Source organism: Panthera pardus, unplaced genomic scaffold (genome assembly GCF_024362965.1).
Source record: "Panthera pardus isolate Hobbes unplaced genomic scaffold, ASM2436296v1 HiC_scaffold_11, whole genome shotgun sequence".
NCBI classification, from domain to species: Eukaryota; Metazoa; Chordata; class Mammalia; order Carnivora; family Felidae; genus Panthera; species Panthera pardus.
This window is the reverse complement of record NW_026526666.1, coordinates 8392818-8415679: the sequence shown is the minus strand read 5'-3', so window position 1 is coordinate 8415679 and position 22862 is coordinate 8392818. Positions and strand designations below refer to the sequence as shown.

The 22862-nt window shown below is 49.3% G+C and overlaps 1 protein-coding gene across 1 annotated transcript in view; it reads left to right on the top strand.

Annotated features, from left to right (window-relative positions):
• Positions 1-4398: 4398 nt before the first annotated feature.
• VANGL1 (VANGL planar cell polarity protein 1) overlaps positions 4399-22862 on the top strand; it is a 54623-nt gene continuing 36159 nt past the window's right edge. Inside the window, exons 1-3 of the mRNA XM_019457941.2 lie at positions 4399-4536; positions 13180-13383; positions 20626-20758. Of these exons, the coding sequence (XP_019313486.1) occupies positions 13313-13383; positions 20626-20758 (204 nt within the window). The 5' untranslated portion in view covers positions 4399-4536; positions 13180-13312. The remainder of the gene's footprint in view (positions 4537-13179; positions 13384-20625; positions 20759-22862) is intronic.

The window sequence follows — 22862 nt, the reverse complement described above, 5'->3', positions numbered from 1 at the left end:
TCTCTCTCTTCCTGCTATGTTTTCTCAGTAGTGCTTGTTATCATCTGACCCCAATACACATGTTGCTCCTTTGTCCATCTCTGTCTCCCCTCTAGAATATGTATTTTACCAGGGCAGAAGCTTGCGTCTGTTATGATGTATCCCCAGAGCCTAGAACAGTGACTGGCACATAGTAAGTGCTCAGTAAATATTTTGTTGACTCGCTGATCGGTTACATTACCTATCTTTGTATCCTTAATAGTTGATACATCGCCTGCCTTGTGGTAGATACTAAGTGTACGTTTTTGAATGAATGGATGGATGAATGAATACTTTATGGTGTTGTTGCTAGCCTGTTTAAAAAAGTTCAAACACTGGAGTTAGATTCAAAGTTCTCTCTACCTTCTAATCCCGCCACTCAATATCAAATGTGCTGTGTTTAGCATGAGTGCTTATCTGCTACTGCCCTTGACTGTATCCCAGACTACTCGTCTCTTCACACCCCTGTCCACACTCTAAACAGAAATACTATTTACACATTTATTCAACTCATATTTATTAAGTACTTGAGATAAGCCAGTCACTATTCCAGCCACTGTCATCTACCTCTGCCTATTCTCTTCTTTCTTTCCTTAAAGTAAGGACAAGTTGACCCTGACTGACCATCCAGGTCCCTGTCACTTCTCTCCTTAGACACTAATAACCCATAGGTTAGCACCTCATCACTGGCATTATTAACCTAGATAAGATGTGGCTTTTACATATGGGCCTTTTTCACAGAAAACATCTCTGTAGAGAATCAGCACTTTATGACATTTCAAACATTTTGGATGGAAATCTTTCCAAAAAAAATTTTTTTACATTTTTTCCTGTCTTTTTAAAAATTTTTTTTTAACATTTATTTATTTTTGAGACAGAGAGAGAGAGAGAGCATGAACAGGGGAGGGTCAGAGAAAGAGGGAGACATAGAATCTGAAACAGGCTCCAGGCTCTGAGCTGTCAGCACACAGCCCGACACGGGGCTCGAACTCACAGACCGTGAGATCATGACCTGAGCTGAAGTCGGACGCTCAATTGACTGAGCCACCCAGGCGCCCCTCCTGTCTTCTTAGAGTACTATATACAGAATATCCATCTAATCTTTATAACTCAGGTTCATCACTATTATTCTGTGATGTGACAGTGTGCCAAGAGAGGTAACTGGCAAAAGGGCAGGAATTTGGGAATTAAACAAGCTTCATAATGACCTTTGCAGACCCTAAGGTCTCCTGAGGTCATCCCCTGTTCTGCTTTGGTAAGTATCTTATCTACGGTGGGTTTAGAAATCAGATGATGAAGTTTATCAGAAATGTTTGCAAACTAACTATAGACAGTATCTAAGGGAGGATATGAGAGATTCTCCTACTCATAAAGTCTACCCACTTTAAAGCATGGGTTTTATACAGTCTATTTTGTTAATCAGAGGACTTTCTCCTGTAACTGCTGTTTCTCAGGTGTATTCAGAATTCTTGAGGCTGGATAAGGGACTTTTAAAAATTATGCTTTTGGTGCATTTAGCATTTTATGTACTGTATTCTCTTCTGTTGTTGACTGTCTTTATGTCTTTTCAATTAGATTGTTCCCTGGTTAGATTATAAACTTCTCAGGGTGTCTAGGTGCCTCAGTCAGTTAAGCATCCGACTCTTGATTTGGCTGAGGTCATGATGCCACGGTTTGTGAGATCGAGCCCCACGAAGGGCTCTGCGCTGACAGCACGGAACCTGCTTGGGATTCTCTCTCCCTCTCTCTCTGCCCCTCCTCCCCACATAAATAAACACTTAAAAAAAAGATTGTAAACTTCTCAAGGGCAAGTGGTATTTTATAGTCACTCATTTATTTGCTAAGCTTTTTTTTTTTTTTTTTTTTTTTTTTTTTAAGCAACTACTATGTGGAAAGATCTTGGATGAAAATAAAGGTAAGACATGGTAGCTTTACATTATTAGGGAGCGAAATGCAAATAACCAATAGAAGCTAAGAAGGTAAGTGAAAAAATCCAGAGTGCTGTGTGAATTCAAATAGGGGAGAGGAATGTTTCCTGGTTGTGAGAACCGGAAAATGCTTTGGTAAGAGGTAGCCTTTGAGCTGGATCTTGGCAGACAGGGAGAATTTTAGTGAGTAGCATTCTAGGCTTTGGGGATACCATGAGAATGGTCAGGAAGGGAGAAATACACACATGAGTTGGTGAAACATACAGTCATGCAGGAGTCTTGAGAGCACCCAACATGTTGTACCCCACTCCCCTACTTGAGTTTGGCATAAATGGAGAATTGAAACAATGGAGTGGCCGTTGGAACCCGCAATTTTACCTTCACTACTAACTCAGGTTAAGTTGGAGGATTCAACTTTAGGCAAGAGCTAAATAAGCCTGATCCTCTCTAGGATAGAAAACAGAAGCCAGGGCAAGCCTCCAGGTTTCACAGACCACCATTCAGCTCCTGACAAGTTTTCCAACTCTTACCTTTTACACTTGGATACTTGAGATTATTGAATTAAAACATAGACTGGATGGCACTTAAATGCACATTTATTACCTTAAAATAGAGTTTATTATACACTGTTCCCCTTCCCCCTGAAAGCACATAGTAACGGTAGCTAGATTTAATAAACTACGGTGAATTACAATCACTTCCCAAGAAAATTTAGTGAGGATTTGTGTATTTCATGGGGGCTATCCAGGAGCATCATAACTAGGAATGGAAATCCCTGGCCTGTTCTAACATTGAAGAGTCTATGTTTTAAAGATGAAAGACACATTTTTTTTTAATGTTTATTCATTTTTGAAAGACAGAGAGAGACAGAGCATAAGCAGGGGTGGGGCGGAGAGAGAGGGGTACACAGAATCCGAAGCAGGCTCCAGGCTCTGAGCTGTCGGCACAGAGCACGACACAGGGGTCGAACTCACAAACCGCCAGATGATGATCTGAGCCGAAGTCGGATGCTCAACCGACTCAGCCACCCAGGCACCGCGGAAGACACATGTTTTTATAAAGCTCTACATTTCTGCACCTGAGCACGGTGGATAGACAACTGGTTTTACCCTTAAGAAGGTGGCTACCCGCATCAGCAGGACCTGCCCTCTGGAGACAGGTGACAGGTTGGTGAGGGGTGGGCAGATGTCCTGGGGTGGCAGGCTGGGGGTGGGGTTCAAGGTTGGCACTTTGAGCATATGATGTCCTCTGAAGAAGTGTGACATGTGGGAGAGACAATGGGGACGAGAGGGATGGGGCAAGAGGTGGTGAGGGGACAGTGTGGGCTTTGGGGTTGAAGTTCCCCCCCCCCAAGGCTAACTTAGGGTGGGCATGTGTTTCCCCACACCAACTGCCCACAGTACTTCATTAGACATGCCTCTACACGAGAGCTCGTCACGTGAGCAACTTTGGGTTCCAGCCGGATTCCAGACTCTCCACAGGGATGCTCAGCCCTACCCACGCGACACAACTAAGTAAGAAGAATGCAGATATTCAAATAAACAGATGACAACTGTTCAGCGCCTGCCTGGGCACCAGCCACTTTCCATCATCCTCCCCAGACGCTGCAAGGTTGGCATTCCCATCCTCTCACTTTCTGGACAGGAAAACAGACTCAGAGATGGAGCCAAAGGGGTTGAATCCGGACTGAGCCCCCCACCCCGGGGGCTGTGTGCCTTCAGAGGTGTGCTCTTCCAGCAGTTTCCAGAAAACTGGCTGGGGTGGGGATGGGGGGGGGGGCAGTGACTGCTCTGTCACAGGAGAAGGGAGAGGGTTGGCTGTGGGGGTGTGGGGGTGTATGGTTATTCGTGGGCTCATTTCCTGGGCTGTGTGAACTTAAGTGTGAGTAACGTGTATTGGTTGGGGGTATATGCACATTTGCAGCTCAGTACTTGGGATGTGTGTACATGAGTGTGTGTGTGTGTGTGTGTGTGTGTGTGTGTGTGTGTGTGTAGGGGGGAGGGGTCAGTCCCTGGTCTGTGTGAATGTATGCGGGGCCCCGGTCAGGGCAAACAGGCTTGGATTTTGTGCACGATTGTGAATATGTGTGTGTGTGCGCGCGCGCGCGCGAGCGTTCAAGGGTGCAAGTATGTTGGGGTGCGGGGTGGGGTCGAGGCCGGGACATGCGTTAACGATGTATGAATGAGTGAGTGAGCGAATGATTGAGTGAGTGTGTGTGGTCAGTCCCTGGGGCCTGTGTGTGCATGAGTGTGCACGCGCGTGTGTGAGTGTGTGAGAGCTTCGGGTGTGGAGCGACCGCGGGCGGGGAGGGGCCGGGAGACGCCAGCCGGTCCCGCCCTCCGCTGCAGGTGGGCCGGGCCCGCGGCGGGGCCGGCCGCGCTCGCTGCTCTTGGCTCGCGGCCGCGCCGGGCTCGCAGGGCTGGGCTCGGGCTGCGGGGCGGCGCCGGGACAGGAAGCGGAAAGCGGCAGTGCAGCAGCGGCGGCGGCGGCGGCGGGGCTCTGCCTCTACGGGAGCCCAGCGCAGGCCGCAGAGCCGGGGCCGCTGTGAGCCGAGAGCGCGGGCCGGGGAGCCCGCACGGCCGGCGCGGAGGTGAGTCCCGCGGGAGGCCGGGCGCGGGGCGCGGAGCCGCTCCCCGCCGCGGGACCCCGCGCCCCGACCCCGGACTGGGACCCCGGGTCCCCGCCCTCCTCGCCTCCCGCCCGGGAGCCCGCTCCCCGCCTGCGCACCGCACCCGGATCGTGCCTCCCGGGTCCCACTCCTCTCCCGAGCCCGCGAGGTGCGCCCCTCCTGCCCCGCCGCCCCGGCGCTCCCTCCCCACGCCTCGGACGCCGCCGTCTGCCCCGGCCGCACTTTGGGGTGCGCCTCGGGGTGCGCGTTCCGGCCGGCCGGCGGGGAGTGGCCGACCTTCCCGGGGCACCCGGGCGGCTGTACCGGCCCAGCGGGGCGGGGGGCCGGGACGCCCTGCGCTCCCTGGGAGTCGGGCGCGCCCCGCGGTTCCCACCCTGCCGCGGGGCTCGACCCTGGAGCTGCCGGCCCCGGGCCAGAAACCGGCACAGAGCCGGCCTGTGTTCGCACCTCGCTTGCAAAACTGAGCCGGCCCCGGAGGCCTGGGGGGGGGCGAGTCCGGTTGCGCCCGGGAGAGCGCAACAGGCAGGTAGGAGTTTACTTTCAAAAACGCCGGGGTGGAGCAGAAGGCGTCCGGCAAGTCCCCGCCCGAGGTGTCCCCGTTGGAGGAAATCTCACCGCACCGGGGCAGCCTTCGCCACGGGCAGGACCTCCCTTCTTCCTGCAGCCTTTGAACTGCCCCAAGCAACGCGCCCAGAGAAGTGTGAAGCTTTATAAAAATTTAAACGCGTCGCCGGCGGAGGCAGGCGGGGGGCGGAGCCGTGGCCTGGCGGCCGGGAGGTGAGCGGCTGAGCCTCGGAGCTGAGAAATCTCTTGCTCGGTTTTCGCGTCTTCAAACCAGGTCATCAAGGCCCAGCCGAGGAGGTGTCGTGAGCCCGTTTAGCTCCTCGTTAAGAGATGTCAGAGCGCTTAATATTCTGATGATTGTGTGGCTGGCGCATGCATTCTGTTGAGCCCTTTGGACCAGGCTGTGGTTGGAAGTGCATGTATTTTTAGACCTTTATGCCAAAAGCCAGCAAGCTGTAAAGAATCTGGCCGTTTTCACTGATATGTTTATGAATTTTACAGAGTTGCTGGAAAATATTATAGCTTGTGTCACCCATCAACAATGCTAATTAGCATTCTTCCTCCTCAGGGTGGGTTGATTACACAGCTCCTAGGCTTTTTAAAGTGACATGGCAGAAACTGCCTAAAACCAGGGAAAAGTAATTAGTCATTTTATGTAACTACTAATTAGAGTTTTTAGAGCTGAATTAAATCAGCGTGATCTAGCTGGGGCTTTGATTTGTGGGAGGAAACGGTTTTATTCTGCAGTTCAGAGAAAAGGACACTCTTCACCTATCCATGAGCCTTTAGAATTCCCAAACATTGGTGTCTGTCAAGGTAATTAGTGAAATTATTTGGTTGCAACTTAATTTGTAAGTAAAATGGCCGCATTTTGAGACGGCATATCTGCAAGGACTGTTTGCCAGGCAGTACATTTTTATTGTCTTACGTGTTTGAGCACCAGGACAGAACCATAAAGGAAAGTTTCCTTACCAAGCACCATTTCCATGTCACCTTAGTCTATTGAAGAATTAACAGGCGTTGAGTGAGGAAGTTATTCTCCCCTCCATCCCCCGATACACACAAACACCCTGTTTGTCACCCCAGACCTCAGCGGCATTTTTGGGTTACATGGGTGCTTATCCCATTGTATTTTAATAAGCAGTTTCTACCTTTGGACCTGCAGCTATTTCAGATTCTTTTCTTCCGGACTCTCTACAACGCTTGGGACACCGGGCCTGTGAGCAGGAGTTGAAATTGCAAAATTCTTTGTGGGTTATGTGTGGTTTGGGACAATTTATGATGGTTGCCTGCCCTCCAATGTGTAAATAAACAGTTCTGGTAATTGCTGTATTGCTATTCGTTTTCCATAGCTAAGCGCACAGGTTCTGGAATTAGATTCTCAGAGTTCAAGCCCTGGCTCCTTCACTTACTGTGACCTTGCTTTCCTTAACGGTAGCATGACATTAATATCTGATGCCCTTTACATTGTTGTTCTCAGGATTAAGTGGGATATTGCATGCAAATGATTTAAATGGTCCACAACACATAGTAAGCACACAAGTAACTAGTCTGTTAAATTGTTATTGTCATGCGCTCTCTCTGTAAGGTAACTAGCTGTGGTTAGGGGACTAGCTGTGTGTGGGCATGTGATGCGGGCATCGTGCTATGCCATTTTCCAGAAGGTGGACAAGACAGGTTTAAGTGGACCATGTTTCTGCCAACGGCTTTGGTCTCGCCTGCAGCCTGATGAAAAGGTGCATGCTGCTGTCCCCATTAGTGCCTTTCTGAATGCCATTTATTGGACAGCAATCATTGGACTAGGCACCATGGGATTTACAGAGGAGGTAGTACTCATAAAAATCTGTTTGTTTTTTTTTTAATTTAATGTTTATTTTTTTAGAGATAGAGAGAGAGACAACATGAATGGGACAGGGACAGAGAGAGAGGGAGACACAGAATCCGAAGCAGGCTCCAGGCTCTGAACTGTCAGCACAGAGCCCAATGCAGGGCTCAAACTCACGAACCGAGAGATCATGACCTGAGCCGAGGTCGGACGCTTAACCGACTGAGCCACCCAGGTGCCCCTAAAATCTATTTTTGAAGCTTAAAAATCTAGCAGGGGATAAGGGGGTCACTTGAAAACAGATACTCATCATAGAACCCCAGACATGTTAACCATCCACAGCTCTTCAGAAATCCACACCCTGCTGCTGGGGGTGTTCCAGGGGTAATTAGTGACTAGAGCCAAGAGCAGTTATTCGAGGAAGGTGAGTTGAAATCTTTGGCAAAACAGGTAAAAAAAAAAAAAATGAGTTTAACATTTTCTTTGCTTGTGTATAGTGGCCCAGAATCATTCATTTATCAGAGTTCTGTTGTAATGAAAATATCAATTGGGTTTGTCACAAATGCCACAGGCCTTCTGACCCCCCATCAGCGACCTGGAGGGTGTTTTATGGTTTAGAGAGCACAAGTTCAGCAAAATGTTTTGCAGGGCTTTACCATACCCTTCCCACCCTCCCATACTTACAACCCCAAGGCCCTCCAGATAAACCCAGTGGAACACACAGTTTTTTCTCTGATCCCTTTGATAGTCACTTCCCACCTGGGACTAGTAAAAGGAGGCCCAAGGAACAGAATGGATGTCACTAAATTACTTAGCTACAGTTAACGGTATTAGTTCAAGGTAGAGTAGCACTGACCAAAAAATGTACATATAGTGTAATGCAATTGGTATGGAAGTCTCGTGCCATACTAGGGTATTCTTCCTAAGGAAGAAGGTATTCCTTCCTTGGGGCGGGCTCTGTGCTGACAACTCGGAGCCTGGAGCCTGCTTCGGATTCTGTGCCTCCCTCTCTCTCTGCCCCTCGCCCGCTCACACTTTGTGAGCTTGAAAAAAATAAACTTAAAAAAAAAGATCTTAAAAGTTAATGGAGTAAACCCTTTAGCATTCTATGTATGATAAAAAGTAATATGCACAGTATGCATAAACATGATTGCACCAGAAACTTCTTTCCCTTGGATTTACTGCAGAAGGAGCAGAGTGGCTCTTTAAATACAGTGTATGTCTCCATACCCCTCACAAGATAACTTTCTACCCTGCAAACCAGAGTTCCCGTAATTACTTCATAGCTGTAGGCAGAGCCGTTGATGTTTTTATAATTTCCTTTTCGTCAAGGTTAACTTGTGTTTACCACTGTCATTACCGTAACATATTATTTCCCTCGTATGATTTTCTGAACACTGTGTTTTTCTTTTAAGTAGTAGTCAGGTATATTTTATGTGGGTGAACTTGACTTTAGGGAAAGATCCTCTCTGAGGCCAGTGACCTTCAATTTGTTTTTAATAAAGCATGGCGAAGGGGGTTCTCTCTGACATTTGTGCCTGGGAATCCCAGAATTTAAGATGCTGCCATGCAGTCAAAAGTGCCCTGTGCACCTGTCCCAGCGTTGCCCTCCTGGCCTTCATGAGATGTCACTTGACCAGCCCTCACCCTTTCCTGGTGTTTGCCTCCGTCTCCCACCCAAGCAGTGCCTATAGCTGGTACTACAGGGGTGAAAGGCAGGAGGGCAGTGGTGGGGGGGGGAGAAGGGGTGGTCAGGATGTTTGTGGGAAGCAGCTGAATGAGACTGCTGCTGATTTTTACTTAGTGTGTCTGCAGTGAGATTGTTGTGTGAGCAAAAAGTTGGTGGTTCTGACATCACCACTAACCTAATCTCTGCATTACTTTCCTCTTCTGTAAAACTGAGAATGTAAACTAGACAATGGCTAGGGTTTCTTCCACAGTGGATCTGTGGCCTCCAAGGCCTGAGGTCTGCCACAGAAACCCTTACTCAGCACACATTTATTGATTGCCTGGTATATTTCAGGAGCTGAACAGACAGTAATGAATGTGGTCCCTGCCCTCCTGGTGCTTACAGTCTCCACTGGAGCCAGACATTAAGTAATCGTGCAATGTATGATTAGAAATTGTGACATAAAGGAAAAGTATAGGATTCTGTGAAGGGGCCTCATGTAGACTGGAGGGTCCCGAAGGGCCTCTTGAAAGAAGCAGTATTTATTTATTTTTGAATTTTTTTTTCATGTTTGTTTTTGGAGAGAGAAAGCGTGAGCAGGGGAGGAGCGGAGAAAGAGGGGGGCAGAGGATCCAAAGCGGGCTCTGTGCTGACAGCAGAGAGCCGGATGGGGGGCTCGAACTCACAGACTGTGAGATCATGACCTGAGCCAAAGTTGGAGAGCCTGGTGCCTTGAGGGGCCTGGAGCTGGAGAAGGAAGAGTGCAGCCTGGGAGGTGGGCAGGGCCCACACACCAAATGAAGGATTTTGGTTTATGCCAACTGTCGTGGGACACCATCCATGAACTGGTTTCAAGCAGAGAAATGACCTCCACGTTGTGATATGAAAGATCACTCTGGGTGCTGTGCACCTGCCAGTGTGGGTCATCTCTTGGGCCAGGATGATAGAGGGACAGTTCCAGATTCCAGGATCCATATTTATACTTTTTTTTTTATTATTTTGAGAGAGAGAGCGCGCGCACAGGCGCGTGCACAGATGTGCAAGTGAAGGGGGGGCAGAGAGAGAGAGGGAGACAGAGGATCCGAAGCAGGCTCTGCACTGTCAGTATGGAGCCTGATGCAGGGCTCGATCCCATGAACTGTGAGATCATGACCTGTGCTGAAACCAAGAGTCTGATGCTTAACTGACTGAGCCACCCAGGGGCCCCTATGTTTACACCTTTGTGTGACTGTCCTATTCAGGCCAGTGTAGCAGCCTATCAGTTTATTACCCCAGGAACCTGATTCCTTTTCATTACTTTATTATTTTCCTGATAAGGCATCCCTCTGACCTTATTTGAATCCTGCTACTTTCTTGTGCATAGAGGCGAGCTGTCTCGGAAACATAGCATTGCAGTGATAAGCTTCGCCATGGGTGTTCCTGTGGGCTATATCGAAGCTCTTTCGTTGGCCCTTAAAATGAGTCCACCCGGGATTTTGTCCATTTGCCTGCTGTTGCTCGTGCTTAATCCTTACTCAGATCTTGGACAAGAGTAGATCGCTGAAATAGAGACAGCATGACTTAGGAGAAAGGGCCCGAGCTCTGTGTAGACTGGGTTCTGTGGGGAGACCTGCAGGCTTCATAATACACGAGCCCTCTGTCCACAGAGCCTAGGGGAAGTGGGTGGCTGAGCACCAGGAGAGTGACGGAGGCTCCTGAGGACTGACGTCAGCACTTAGGGACAGCAGGATGTGTGCGAGTCACAGGAAAGAGACTGTCAGAAGTGGCACTGGGCTGGACGAACGGCGTTGGTGCAGTGACTGTACCCCCTGGCAGAGGAAATTGGAAAGAGGTAGCCGAGTAGGAGATGTGCCCTGGGGATTCTTTCAGTATTTGTTGAGTACCTACCACGTTCAGAGTATCTTGGTGTAGGCAGATCATAGCTCATTACTCCAAGGAGCTTACGCGAGAATAAATCCGTGGACAAAGAAAGGGCGAGTTTTGAGACTGAAGGGATAACCCGATGGGGGGAGAGGGAAGGCGCGTTGGAGAAATGGTAGCATCAGTACCATCAAGTCAGAGGCTGACGGGCAACAGAGAGCTCTGGGACGACAGGCCGGGGGCCGTGTGCGTGTGCTGTTGTCACTGCTGTGTCCCAGCAGCGCTTACCGGGGTCTCCTGTGGCTGCTTGCTAAATGCAGAGGTAGATGAATGCAGAAATGGGGTCAGAAGGTCTAGGGAAAGGAGGACAAGGCTGTGACCTTTGGGTTTGGCCTACTTAGAGCTAGTTCAGTGGAGTGTCGAGGGAGGAGGATCGGGGTGACAGTCAAGAGGGAGGGAGTGGCAGCAGATACAGACCACCCCTTTGATGAGTACAGGCAGGACTTGTGGGAGAACGTGGACGTGGGTGCCGGTAGAGTCAGGTAAAGCCCTTCCCCAGAGGGCACTCGGGAGCCCAGGATTTCCTTTGAGGGACATGCCTGGAGTTGTCCTAGTAGATGGCCGGAGGTTTTAATGAGGACTTGGAATGACATCCTTGCGCGGAAGGAGGAGGGGAATGAAGTCTGGGTTGCCATGTGCCTTCCGCAGGGAGCCTGGTTTAATGCTCTCACCAACCTTAGGAGGAGCTCATGTGAAGTGGCCTCATTTTATGGGCGGTGGATGAATAGTGGCTCAGAGATGTCATGACTGGGAAGCATGAACAGGACCAGCCCAGGTCTCAGGGCCTGGGTCACCTGCCTCTGAGACAGGCCAGCAGCATTTAGCCAGAATTAGCTAATTAGCTCCTGGTACTGAGAGGTTTAGTAATTTGAGGTTTCATAACCAATAAGGGAGTAAAGCCTGGGATTGGAACCCAGCTCCCGATACCGTATCTGTTTCCATTTTCAGATCACCCCTGGGAGAACAGTGGCTGCCTGATTTATCCCAGTTTGACAGATGAGGAAACTGAGGCCGACTTCAAGGCAAGCGGCCCCTCCCAGGTCGTCCTGGACAGTGAAGAGGTCTGGCTAGAACCCATGTCTCCCCACTGCTCTCCTTGGGCTCTTGATGGCAGAGGAGAAATGATGAGTCTGGACACCCAGGCCCAGGGAGGTTCTCCCAGGGTCACAGCCCCTGGAAGTGAACGTGCCTCACTTAGAGCGAATGCTGAGGGCAGACGCATCCTAAGCGGTGTTTGAGGCTGAGGGCCTCTAGGTTTACAGGTTGTTGGCAGGGTCATTGTGGGGGGCGGGGAGGGCATTGGCATTTGCAGCTCCTTTGTTTTCTCTCCACACTTATCTCACTGGCTTTGTTTGCACTGGAAGGAGGGGCCCTGAATGGGCGGAGACCAGCTCTCGGGTGAGGGATACCAGGGCAGACAGACTTGTGGTTCTCAGGCTTCTAGAAGTCAAGGTTGAGCATGTGGGGCTCAGGAATGTACTTGGAAATGTTTCCCATTTATTTCTATTGCAATGCAATATCTAATGAAAACTTGGGGAAACACCCAGGAGCCCGCAACAAATAAATCACCTACTTCCATTTTCTGATGTTCCCTCTTAATCATGTTTACATAAGCCTTTTATATGATTGTAACTGTAACCCAGATTCAGGATGTATCTATAATCCTGCAGTGTGCCTTTTATTTATTTATTTTTTATTAAAAAAAATTTTTTTTTACATCTATTTATTTTTGAGAGAGAGCACGAGCAAGGGAGGGGCAGAGAGAGAGGGAGACACAGAATCCGAAGCAGGCTCCAAGCTCTGAGCTGTCTGCACAGAGCCCGACATGGGGCTCGAACCCACGAACCGTGAGATCGTAACCTGAGCTGAAGTTGGACGCTTAACCAGCTGAACCACCCAGGTGCCCCTGTAGTCTGCCTTTTAAATTTACCATTACATTGTAAAACTTTCCATACTTCGTAATTATTTTAAACAGCTCTATGATTTTTCTTTGGGTGGATGAATCATGTTTTCCTTACCTATTCCTCTGCTTTGGGGGCATTTAGATGATTTCTCACTTTCCACTGTTATAGACGATGCGGTAGTAGTTTTTCTTTAAAAAAAAAAAAAAAATTTGTTCCCTAGGATAAATTCTCAGGTGTTTGGATTCCTGGATTAAAGAGACAAAAAACTTTTTCTCTCTTTTCTTTCTTTCTTTTTTTTTCATTGGTTTTCAGCAACTGCAAGCAACATCCCTTAAAAGCTGCTTCCCTGTGTATTGTTCTTGGGACCAGCAAACTGGCAGTGGGGGCTGGGCACTGTCTAGGCTGTGGGATGGGAAGTCACTTCCTCCAGCCTGAACCCATGCAGCGAGGCTGTGGCCAGGAAATGGCCAAGGGCCAGGTCTCTCCCGGCTCTGGTTTGCCTGCTGCTGTGGAAGGGGTTTGGCCTGCCCCGCACCTGCCTCCCAGACACCCGGGGAAGCTCATTGCTGCCTGGGCAGTGCATTTAACACTCAGACACTTCTTCCTTGCTCACTGTGTTCCATAACAGAGACCCCAGAGGAGGTGGTTGCCATCATTTATCTTCCAAGATCTTTGGGTTGCCTTTGACAGTAAATCTCTTTTTTTCTCTCCACTTTTCCTAGAATTTGTTCCTGTCGAAGAGCGGCTCCTGGATCTCCAGACCCTTTGCAGTCTTAGGAGGCGAGTAGGTGAAATTCCCTACCTCTGAGGAGAAACACTGCCCGCTCCTTCATCAAGAGCAAGCTCCCCATTGCTATGGATACCGAATCCACATACTCTGGATATTCTTACTATTCAAGTCATTCGAAGAAATCTCACAGACAAGGGTATGTAAGCTCTGGGTTGTTCCACATTTCCTTCTGGGGACACTGGCGGGTGGGTCCAGATTTCAAGAGTCACTTTTCAAATGGCAAAGCCAGGTTGCAGGGCTGCTGATGGCTGGAGGTTCAGTCCATGGTGCGTGAGAAGCTGCTGGACGTTAAGGGCGTTTAACTCGCACTGGGAGTAACTATACCACCAATTTATATTTTACAGCTGCCATTACGGTTGACGACCTTAAGTGTTCACAACTGATTTTATTTTATTTATTTATTTATTTTTAATTTATTTTTTTTTAATTATTTTTTTTAATGTTTATTTATTTTTGAGACAGAGAGAGACAGAGCATGAATGGGGGAGGGTCAGAGAGAGGGAGACACAGAATCTGAAACAGGCTCCAGGCTCTGAGCTGTTAGCACAGAGCCTGACGCGGGACTTGAACTCATGGACCGCGAGATCATGACCTGAGCTGAAGTCGGCCGCTTAACTGACTGAGCCACCCAGGCACCCCACAACTGATTTTATTTATTTATTTTTTTAATTTTTTTTTTTAATGTTTATTTATTTTTGAGACAGAGAGAGACAGAGCATGAATGGGGGAGGGTCAGAGAGAGAGGGAGACACAGAATCTGAAACAGGCTCCAGGCTCTGAGCCATCAGCACAGAGTCCGACGCAGGGCTCAAACTCACGGACCGTGAGATCATGACCTGAGCCGAAGTCGGCCGCTTAACCGACTGAGCCACCCCGGCGCCCCACAGCTGATTTTAAATTAAAGTTTCTCCCTGCAGTGGAAATGTTTTTCATTTCTAAGTGCTTCTCATAGATGACAGTTCTCCCAAAGCTTTACCGAGAATGTAAATGAAAGTTAAAAAAAAAAAAAAAAGTGTTAATTTGTTGCTTTTTACCCAAAGCTGCTGACTCATTGTCCACTAGGCATTTGCTGTGAGGTTAATGCACTAGGTGGTGGGATTGGTCTGGTGCCATATCTCTCTCTGACTAGTTTTCCCAGTGAACAGGCCCAGGTTATGAAAAAACGCCATCTGAGGTGATGGGGCCCTGTTGCCCTCCTCTATGCAAAGTGCACAGGTCTGCACTGGTGTGCCTAGAGCCTGCGGTATTCCAGACCTGCAGAATGTTTGGTGAGGAAAGGAACAAGGGAAGGTAGGAAGGAAGAAAGGAAGGAAGGGAGGGAGGGAGGGAGGGAGGGAGGGGTGCTACTGTAACTGGTTAAGAATACAGATGGTAAAGTTGTAGTGCTGTGTGCTGCCTCTTACTTAGACTCCTCACCTGTGAAATGGGTATAGCAGTACCCTACTTACAGGGCTAGTGAGAGGATTAAATTAGATTGTGCATGTAAAGCGTTTAACACAGCACAGGGTAGGAGGTCACTATCCCGTGGCCGTATCAATGCTGTTAATGGCCTTGGCATGTCAGCATTACATTCAAAGGTCCCAACTGGCCACAGCCCAGAGGTCCAGCTGTGGTCACAGCCCAGTGTGGGCTGCGAACAGTAGTGGAGGTGGTGTTTCCCTGACCAAGCAGTTCCTCATACAAGCAGCTGAATGCAGAGTGGGATTTTGTTTTGTAAAACAGCAGTAAGATGTTTCTGTCTAGTTGACTTACTCGTTGGTGAGCCCACACGGATTTACACAGGCAGCGGGAGGTCTGGGAGGATATTCTCCAAGCTGCCCGCAGCGGTCACCCACAGGAAAGGGTCACCCACAGGAAAGGGTCCAGACACGAGATGGTGACTGATGGCAATTTTGTTTACGCTTTATCTTTCTGTACCCATTCAGTCTTCCCTAAGGGTGTGTTTCATAATTAAGAATATGAACGGAATGAAAGAACATAAAACAAAAATCTCTGAAGATTGTTTAATGACCCGAGACAATGTTTATGAATCGGTGTTATAAAAAAACAGGAGTCAAAACTTTGCACGTTACAATAGTTACATATTCTTATGAGAAAATGAATGGTAACATTGACGATGCTTGTCCTGTTTCTGAGTATCGGGTTATTAAGATTTTGATTGTTGTTGTTGTTTTTGAAACCTCCATTATTTTCTAAATGTTCATGTATTGGTCTTTTAATCCTAAAAATGTGGGGCAGGGATGTGAATGAGCTTGCCCCAGACCCTGGGTAAGCCTTTCTGGCAGCATGTGGAACAGAAGCCTGCTGAGTGAGGCTTCAAGTACCATAGATGAGCCCAGATCCCGAGAAAGTCAGAAACCCTCTGGTGATCAGAGATTCATCACAAATTTCAGCCGCTGGGTACATGTACCAGACGAGTTCTAAAACACCAGAAACAGCTGTTTGGAAACATCAGATCTTTGGCTCTAGCTGGAGAAAGCCATTCCCTTGTCAGTGTGCCAAGCTTCCCTTTTCCACATGGTGGTGACAGAAGTAGGAATTTGGGGTTCTGTTGGTGCTTGGAGATGAATCGGGGAAGACGTGTTCTGAGTAGGAACCACCTCTGGCCTCCCCTGCCTGTATGTGTGTCTCAACTGTCACACTTCAAGGCCCCAGGCTGTGCTCTGCTGTTTCCTCCGGCCTCTCAGGGGCCCCCCAGAAATTGATACAGCAGTGCTCTCGTGGTGACTTTAAGAGACAATAACTTCCAATTAAAACAGCCTGCGGAATTCTTAGTGCCTTTTTGGACCCATGCGGAAAGTCCTTGGCGAATGATAGCACAAGCTGAGACTTTTAATAAAGCAATCAAGGAATGTTCCTGAATACCTATTTAGAAAAGCTCTGGGTGAAGGGATGGGGAAAAACAGCACCCACATGCGGTGAGTTCTCTGAGAGCCCTGGAGGGTATGGTAACTGACGATGGAACCCAGCCTGTAGTCTGTGGATGGTGGATGCCAGGGAGTTCTTTGTCCGGGCGTAAAGAATATTAAGTGGTAATAATACCCCTCACTGGCGCATAAGCAGGCCCTAGACCCAGCCAAGGGTATTGTGTCCCCCAGGAGTGTCCCCGTGAAGGCTGCTCTGCTCAGGGATTTGTCAGAAATTTGAATGAAAAGTAGGAAAGGGGAGGGACCTTGGTTTTTGGTAATTTTAGTAGGCCCCTAACTCAGGAATAATGAAGTGTACCAAACTTGATATGCCCAGTGACTCGGCGATCATCTTTGGGGGACTGGCTGGGTTCCAAACAGATGACAAGTGACTCCTTTTTAACAAAGAGGTCAGTGGTCTGGTTTTGTGATGTCTGCTGTCTCCAGAGGGTGTCCAGTTAACTTGCTGGGAAAATGGTGCGGACTTCAGCTGACCTTGCCTTACCTTTTGCGTTCCTGGAGTTACATGCTACAGCTATAACAGTGATGCTAAGGAACCCTTGGCAGGTACCTGCTAGGACCCTCAGGCTAGGATCCTCGTGTGCTGAAATGCATTGTTCAAAAGAGGGCTGCCTGAGCAGTGAGGGAACTGGTGCTTTTGTTCCCAGGCTGCCCCAGAGTCAGTTTGCCAGGTGCCCAGCCCTCCCACCCGACTCCATGCCGACCGGAAGCGGCCAGCCAGCCCCGCAGTCAGCAGAGAAAGGACAGGTAGTGGGTGGTGGTAGAGAAGGAAAGGGAGGAGTGACTGGTGGGGCCGGCTTTCCCCAAATAGAAATAGACCAACAACAGACACAGAGCTGAATAGTCTTCCCAGGAAATGCCGACTGTGGTGGGAACGGAACAGGAATTGATGGGGGTTCTGGCTGGAGCCAGGGCGTTTTACAGCAGCCCCCAAGGGCTCAGCTCTAGAGCCGCCTGGGTAGATGCGTTTGCACACACATACACACACGCAGGTACAGACACGTGCTGGGGCCTCCTGCGTGCCGTCGCTGGCTTCTCCACCCTCTCGCCCGCACGCACATGGGACAGTTACACTGATCTGGACTCTGATGGGCAGATGCTGCATAGAGACCGACTCACAGGTAAAGACACCGGTTCCTGTGGCTGACACAGCTGCCCGGCACACCGGTGATCCACACCACTGAGGCGGAGCCGGAGACCCTCCCTGGCGTGCATGGCTTTGTCACAGCCCTCTTGTGGCTTGGTGGCCTTACCCACCCCCCTGCTTCAGTCTCCTGTTTCCACTCTTAGATCCCGCAAACAGCGGGTAGCCCTCTCCCGGAGTGCACTCGACACGGCATTTGGAGCCGTAGAGATGGACACGTGAGCACCCACTGTAGTGAGGCGGCCATCCTGCGGCTCGAAGCTCTGCACCCTGGATAGCACCGAATGGCAGTAGTTTTGTTGGACTTCTCCATTTAGGACTGGCTCCGACACCTTCCTGGAGCGGTAACTCACAACTGGTGATTTTTGTAAAAGCCGTGTGACCACGGGCACCGGCCCAGTGTTGACAGACCCCGCTGCTGATGCTGTGTCCTGACGCAACGCACGCTGGCCTGAGCCTTGTCCCCAGCCTCATCCGCTTAACGCTATTTTAATAAAGAAGCCACACTACGCTGCAACATCGTGAGGCCAGGCGTTACCCTCACAACTCCCATTATTGAGCCCCTGTTGTATACAGGCATGTCACAAACAGCCAGGCTGCCAGACAGTCACCCCCAACAACCCTCCTCCCCAGGGCATTTGGGGGGAAGCACCTTGCGGCAAGTTTCCCCGGACCCCCGCATCTTAATCACCGGGGGTGCTGGTGACAAATGCAGATTCCCATTGTCTGCCTGCCAGAATTCCCTAGGGGTGAGGCCAGCGAATGTACCTAAATCCCATCCTGGTGCAGGTGTGGGAAGCACTGGTTTAGGGTATCTGGCTCTGGGGGATGAGAAACCTTCCCGGGGTTATCAGATAGTAGGCTCCTGTCTGGTTTACCTCAGATGTCACCAGGGGAATGGTTAGGCTGTCACTTCTCCTTTGGGTGCTGCGGGGCCCTTTAAGAGCCGCAGGGGTGGAGGTGGTCAGGTTGATGGCTGGCCCTAGAGAGGCTGTTTCCATCCCTGGGTGCCTCCCCACTTGCTTTCTGCCTTGGCAACGTTCAGGCTCAGCACTTGGCACTCAGTGAAAGAATTTTGATTTCCAGTGGAATTTATGCTGTCACAGGATTTGACCCCTGGGACTAGTGAATAGATAGACGGGTTGGGGGAGCATGTGACTTGGCTGACGGCGGAAAGAGTGATGGATCGGAAAGCGGTTGGGGATGGTGGAAACACAGGGTGGAAGGGGAGGCTCCTGGGTCTGGCTGATGGAGGCCCTGGGGAGCGGGGGTTCTAGGCTTCGTCTACACTCTTCATCCTGAAGACTGCGCAGGCGCGTGGGAAGGCTCTCCCAACTTGTTTTTTGTTTCGCACACTGGGTCCTTTTGAAGTGAGTGTCTTCGGCAGCCCAGAGCGTTGGACCCATCGCTTCGTGCTGTCCAAGTTCACAGTGCCTTTGTGGCTGCCGGACGTAGCTCCACAGGCAGATTTCATGGCTCCGGTAGTTCATCCAACAGAGGGTGTCAGGATGAGCATTAGGAATGTTCGTGCCACCAGATCTGCAGATCAGCGCAGCGTAGCGGGTATGAGACGCGGTGGTGGGAGCAGACCTGAGTTCACATCCTGCTCTGCCGCTCACTACGACTTTGGGAAGTCAGTTAACCTCCATGACCCTCAGTTTCCTCATCTGTAAAACAGGGACCAGACTACCAGCCTCAGACAGTCACTGTTAGGATTGAATGAAGTTAATGAATTAAAGCACACAGTGAGGTGCTCTCTAAGTCGGAGTGGGAGTGGAATGATTGGCACTGATGGATGCATCTCTAGGTAAACAGACAGATTCTCTGCTGTTGCCCTCATTACCTGGTTAAAATAAAACACCCAAGTTGACCAGAGCACGTGTATTTCTAGACTCTAATTTAACAATAGTTTGGGATGATAAGTTATGCTCTAGCAGTTGGAGATGCTGTCACTGAGAACTTCTGGGACCAAGAAAGCCTCCCTGCTCTTTGAAGGAAATAACCAATGATTATCCTAGGGAGGTACTGATAAGGTAGGAGTTTGCCCCCAGGAAGTCTGCATGTGATTTTGTTTGGTAAATGGTAGGTTAACAGGACACTGTGGAGAAGGAGTTGGATTGTGTATTAATAGCTCCTTTTATATCTCCTTCTTCGAGGCCCCTGTACTGAAATCTGCATACGTTATCTGTGGGGTATGATCATTATCCCCATGTCAACAGATAAGGAAACTGAGGTTTTCAGAAGTTAAATAATTTGTGCAAGGTCGCACATCGAATAGGGGCAGACCTGAGATCTGACTGATGTCCCCAGAGTCTATGTGTGCAGTGCTCTGCCCTGCCTGGGGGGCCTTGGGAATGAGGGCAAGTGTTTGAGGGAGGACTGATGTCAAGGAGGCCCTATAAGACCGGAGGTTGAGGGAGCTTACTCTTGGCCACCGAGGGGATCCTTTGTGGGGGGGGGGGGGGGGGCTCCTGAACTGAGTGTTCACAGATGGGGGTGGGAGTCCCAGTTTCCGTAGGTGGTTAATGGCCAGGTTGTGACCACACTCAGCTTCACACAGCAGTTGATCCCTGTTGTAATTTCAACATTGACCCGAGGCAGGGTGCTCTCACGGTTTCCCTGGAAGACCACCCAGGAAGTGCATCTGGGGTAAAATGAGGCAGCAGCCTGTTTTCCGTAGGAAGCCTGAACATACACACACATAGACAGTTGCACCCCTTGGTGTCATTTGTACTAGCTTTTTGTGTTCCTCTGGGTCCTTTGGACTCAGCCAGAGCCTATGGGAATGACTTTCAGTTTGAATTTCTAGGAATGAGAAGTAAATGCTTCTCTGTGCTGGTTTAGAATTTCCTTTCTTCTTGTGTTATGCAAAGGTGTAGGGTGACAGTGTGTCCCAGATTTTTTTGGACAGACCAAAGTGTAAACATTTTGCAGTGTTGCCCCCACAAGAAAGTCCTAGAAAATGAATTTAGGCAGATTGTAAGCAAATCAAGTCAGCTACAGAAATTCTAAAATTCACAATGTTAGGCTTTGAAAAGGTGTATTTTCAATTCCACTGTTGAGGGTGGAGTGACAGTCTCTGTGTTGGGTCTTTGGATGGCAGGAGGAAAATACTAAGTTGGGAGTAAAAATGAGCTTATTCCTTGTAGGCGGGTGGCTTGGGTGGATATTGGCTGCATGCGTGTGTATATGTGTGTGTGTAGAATTTTTCTAAGCTCAAAATCAAATCTGCAATGTATTTTGATGAGAAGTGATTCACGTGGTATAAACATGCCAGCTGATGATCAGTCATTTTTGTTTTTTTCAGGGAGAGAAATAGAGAGAGACACAAATCACCCCGGAATAAAGATGGCAGAGGGTCAGAAAAATCTGTCACCATTCAAGCTCCCACTGGAGAGCCCCTGTTGGCAAACGATTCCACTCGGACAGAGGAAGTTCAGGTAAGGATCAAAGGCAGTCTGTAAGCACACTGCCACTGGATCAAGACTCTTTTCAGTAAATGTTTTCCTAAGTCTTGTTGCAGTAGGTTCTCTTGGGTTTTTATCTTTATTTTTCTAGCATGATAATTAGTTTATCTATGTCTCGTGGTTTCTTGTTGGTCTAAGGACAGCCTGTCCTGCCATTGGCTGCCTTGGGGATTGTTCTGAAATGCGATTGGTTGGCCTGCTTTGACTATGGTGTTGAAAAGAAGCCAGCCGGGCTGATGACAGGGCAGAGAAAGGGAAAGTTACAGGCTGTCGTCTCCAGAGACTGGTTCCAAAGTGGAACGGTACGGGAGGGAAGGAAATGTCCTCTCTAGCAGCCCTGAGTGGCATGGAGAAGAAGAGGTTCAGAGAGCCCAGACTGACCGCTAAGAGATATATGAAATAAATCGGGGGCTGGACACTTAGATGCCCGGTAGGAAAACCGGGAAGAATGAAATAGGCCCTCAGCCACAGAGAAGGGACACACACATATCAGGCAGGCTGGGGGCTGAGCAGCAAACTGTGGGGCACCTCAGCGTCCGGACAGAGGCGTGGAGCGTTGGGGTCTGTGGCAAACTAGAGAATGCATTTCCTCTGTCAAAGGAGCAGCAGCTCCCCAGCTCTGGACACGTCTTACTGCTCAGGGGTGCGGGAATTCTGTGTTTCTGGGTGTACTGGTACTTAAGAAGAGCGGGAAATCAGGATTTTATGTGAAGTCACCCAGTTTTAAAATATTGGCAGTGTATTAAAAGACACCGTGTGGGTTCTTCTCTCTGGGTCCTGACTATCTGGCAGCCCGCCTGAGTTAAATAAACATCTGAGCTGTACTCAGAAACACGCTTGCCTACCTTCCACAGCTCTTGAAATACATGCACGTACAGCCTTGGCCCCGAATAGACCGATGTGTGCTCACACCTGCAGCTGCACACATACGTGCATCTTTAAGCAGACAGAGGCACTTGAAATTGGGATTCCTCAGAGCACACGAGGTGCTCTCAGAACCCAACGCTCAGCTGTGGGATGAAGGTGGAGTTTGGCCAGTGATGAGTAAATGCCGTTAGTAGGAACGTCGCACTGTCTGCCATGGCTCTGGGAGGGCCAGAGGGGTGGCCTTGGCTGGCTGACCCTGAGATTGGACGCCCTTGAAGTGCTGCAGGGCGGCAGTTTCCTTCCGCATGTGGATTCCGCGGTGCTGGCGGCCCGCTGGGAGGACATTTCTTCTTTGCCGCTTCTCTACACCTTGGAGCTCACCGGGAAGCTGTTTGTGTTTACACTAAGTTGATGTGATGGGAAAGGCCCTGACATGGGTTTTTGGAGGCGGTACTTCTCCGCAGCTCTGTGACCAAGGGCAGTCATGACCTTTGTGGGCCTCAGGCTCTTTAGATAGTAGATTTAGAGGATCTTAGGTCCTTTCTGTTCTAAGAACCCCAAGCTTCGGAGGACGCTTCGGACAGCTACGCTCTTTAGGCACAAGGTGTACATCCATTCTTTAAATGTACAGGGGATTTAGTTAGAAACGCTGGCTAAACCATAGCAGTGTGGTGGTCAACGAAATGACCACGAGACACTAGGAATAATTACTTCCACACTATCAACTGAATATTAGGCCCAGTACACAACATGGAATCCAGTATTTACGTTTCACTCTTTCTAGGTGTTATAAAGTAAGTTATTTTATGTAGGCTGTGAACTCACCTTATATTACAAGTTGTTGATTTTTTTTTTTAATGTTTGTTTATTTTTGAGAGAGAGAGAGAGACCGAGCGCGAGCAGGGGAGGGGCACAGAGAGAGGGAGACACAGAATCCAAAGCAGGCTCCAGGCCCTGAGCTGTCAGCGCAGAGCCCAAGGCGGGACTCGAACTCACGTACCTGCAAGATCGTGACCTGAGCCAAAGTCGGATGCTTAACCAAATGAGCCACCCAGGCTCGCCACAAGTTGTTGATTTTTGACGTTGTGGCTATTTTTTCCTCTATATCGATGATTTTTTTTTTCATTGAAGGAAATTTACCCACAGAAATGAACAGATTTAAAGTGTAGGGTTTGAGAATTTCAAACAGCTGAATAAACCCAGAGAACTT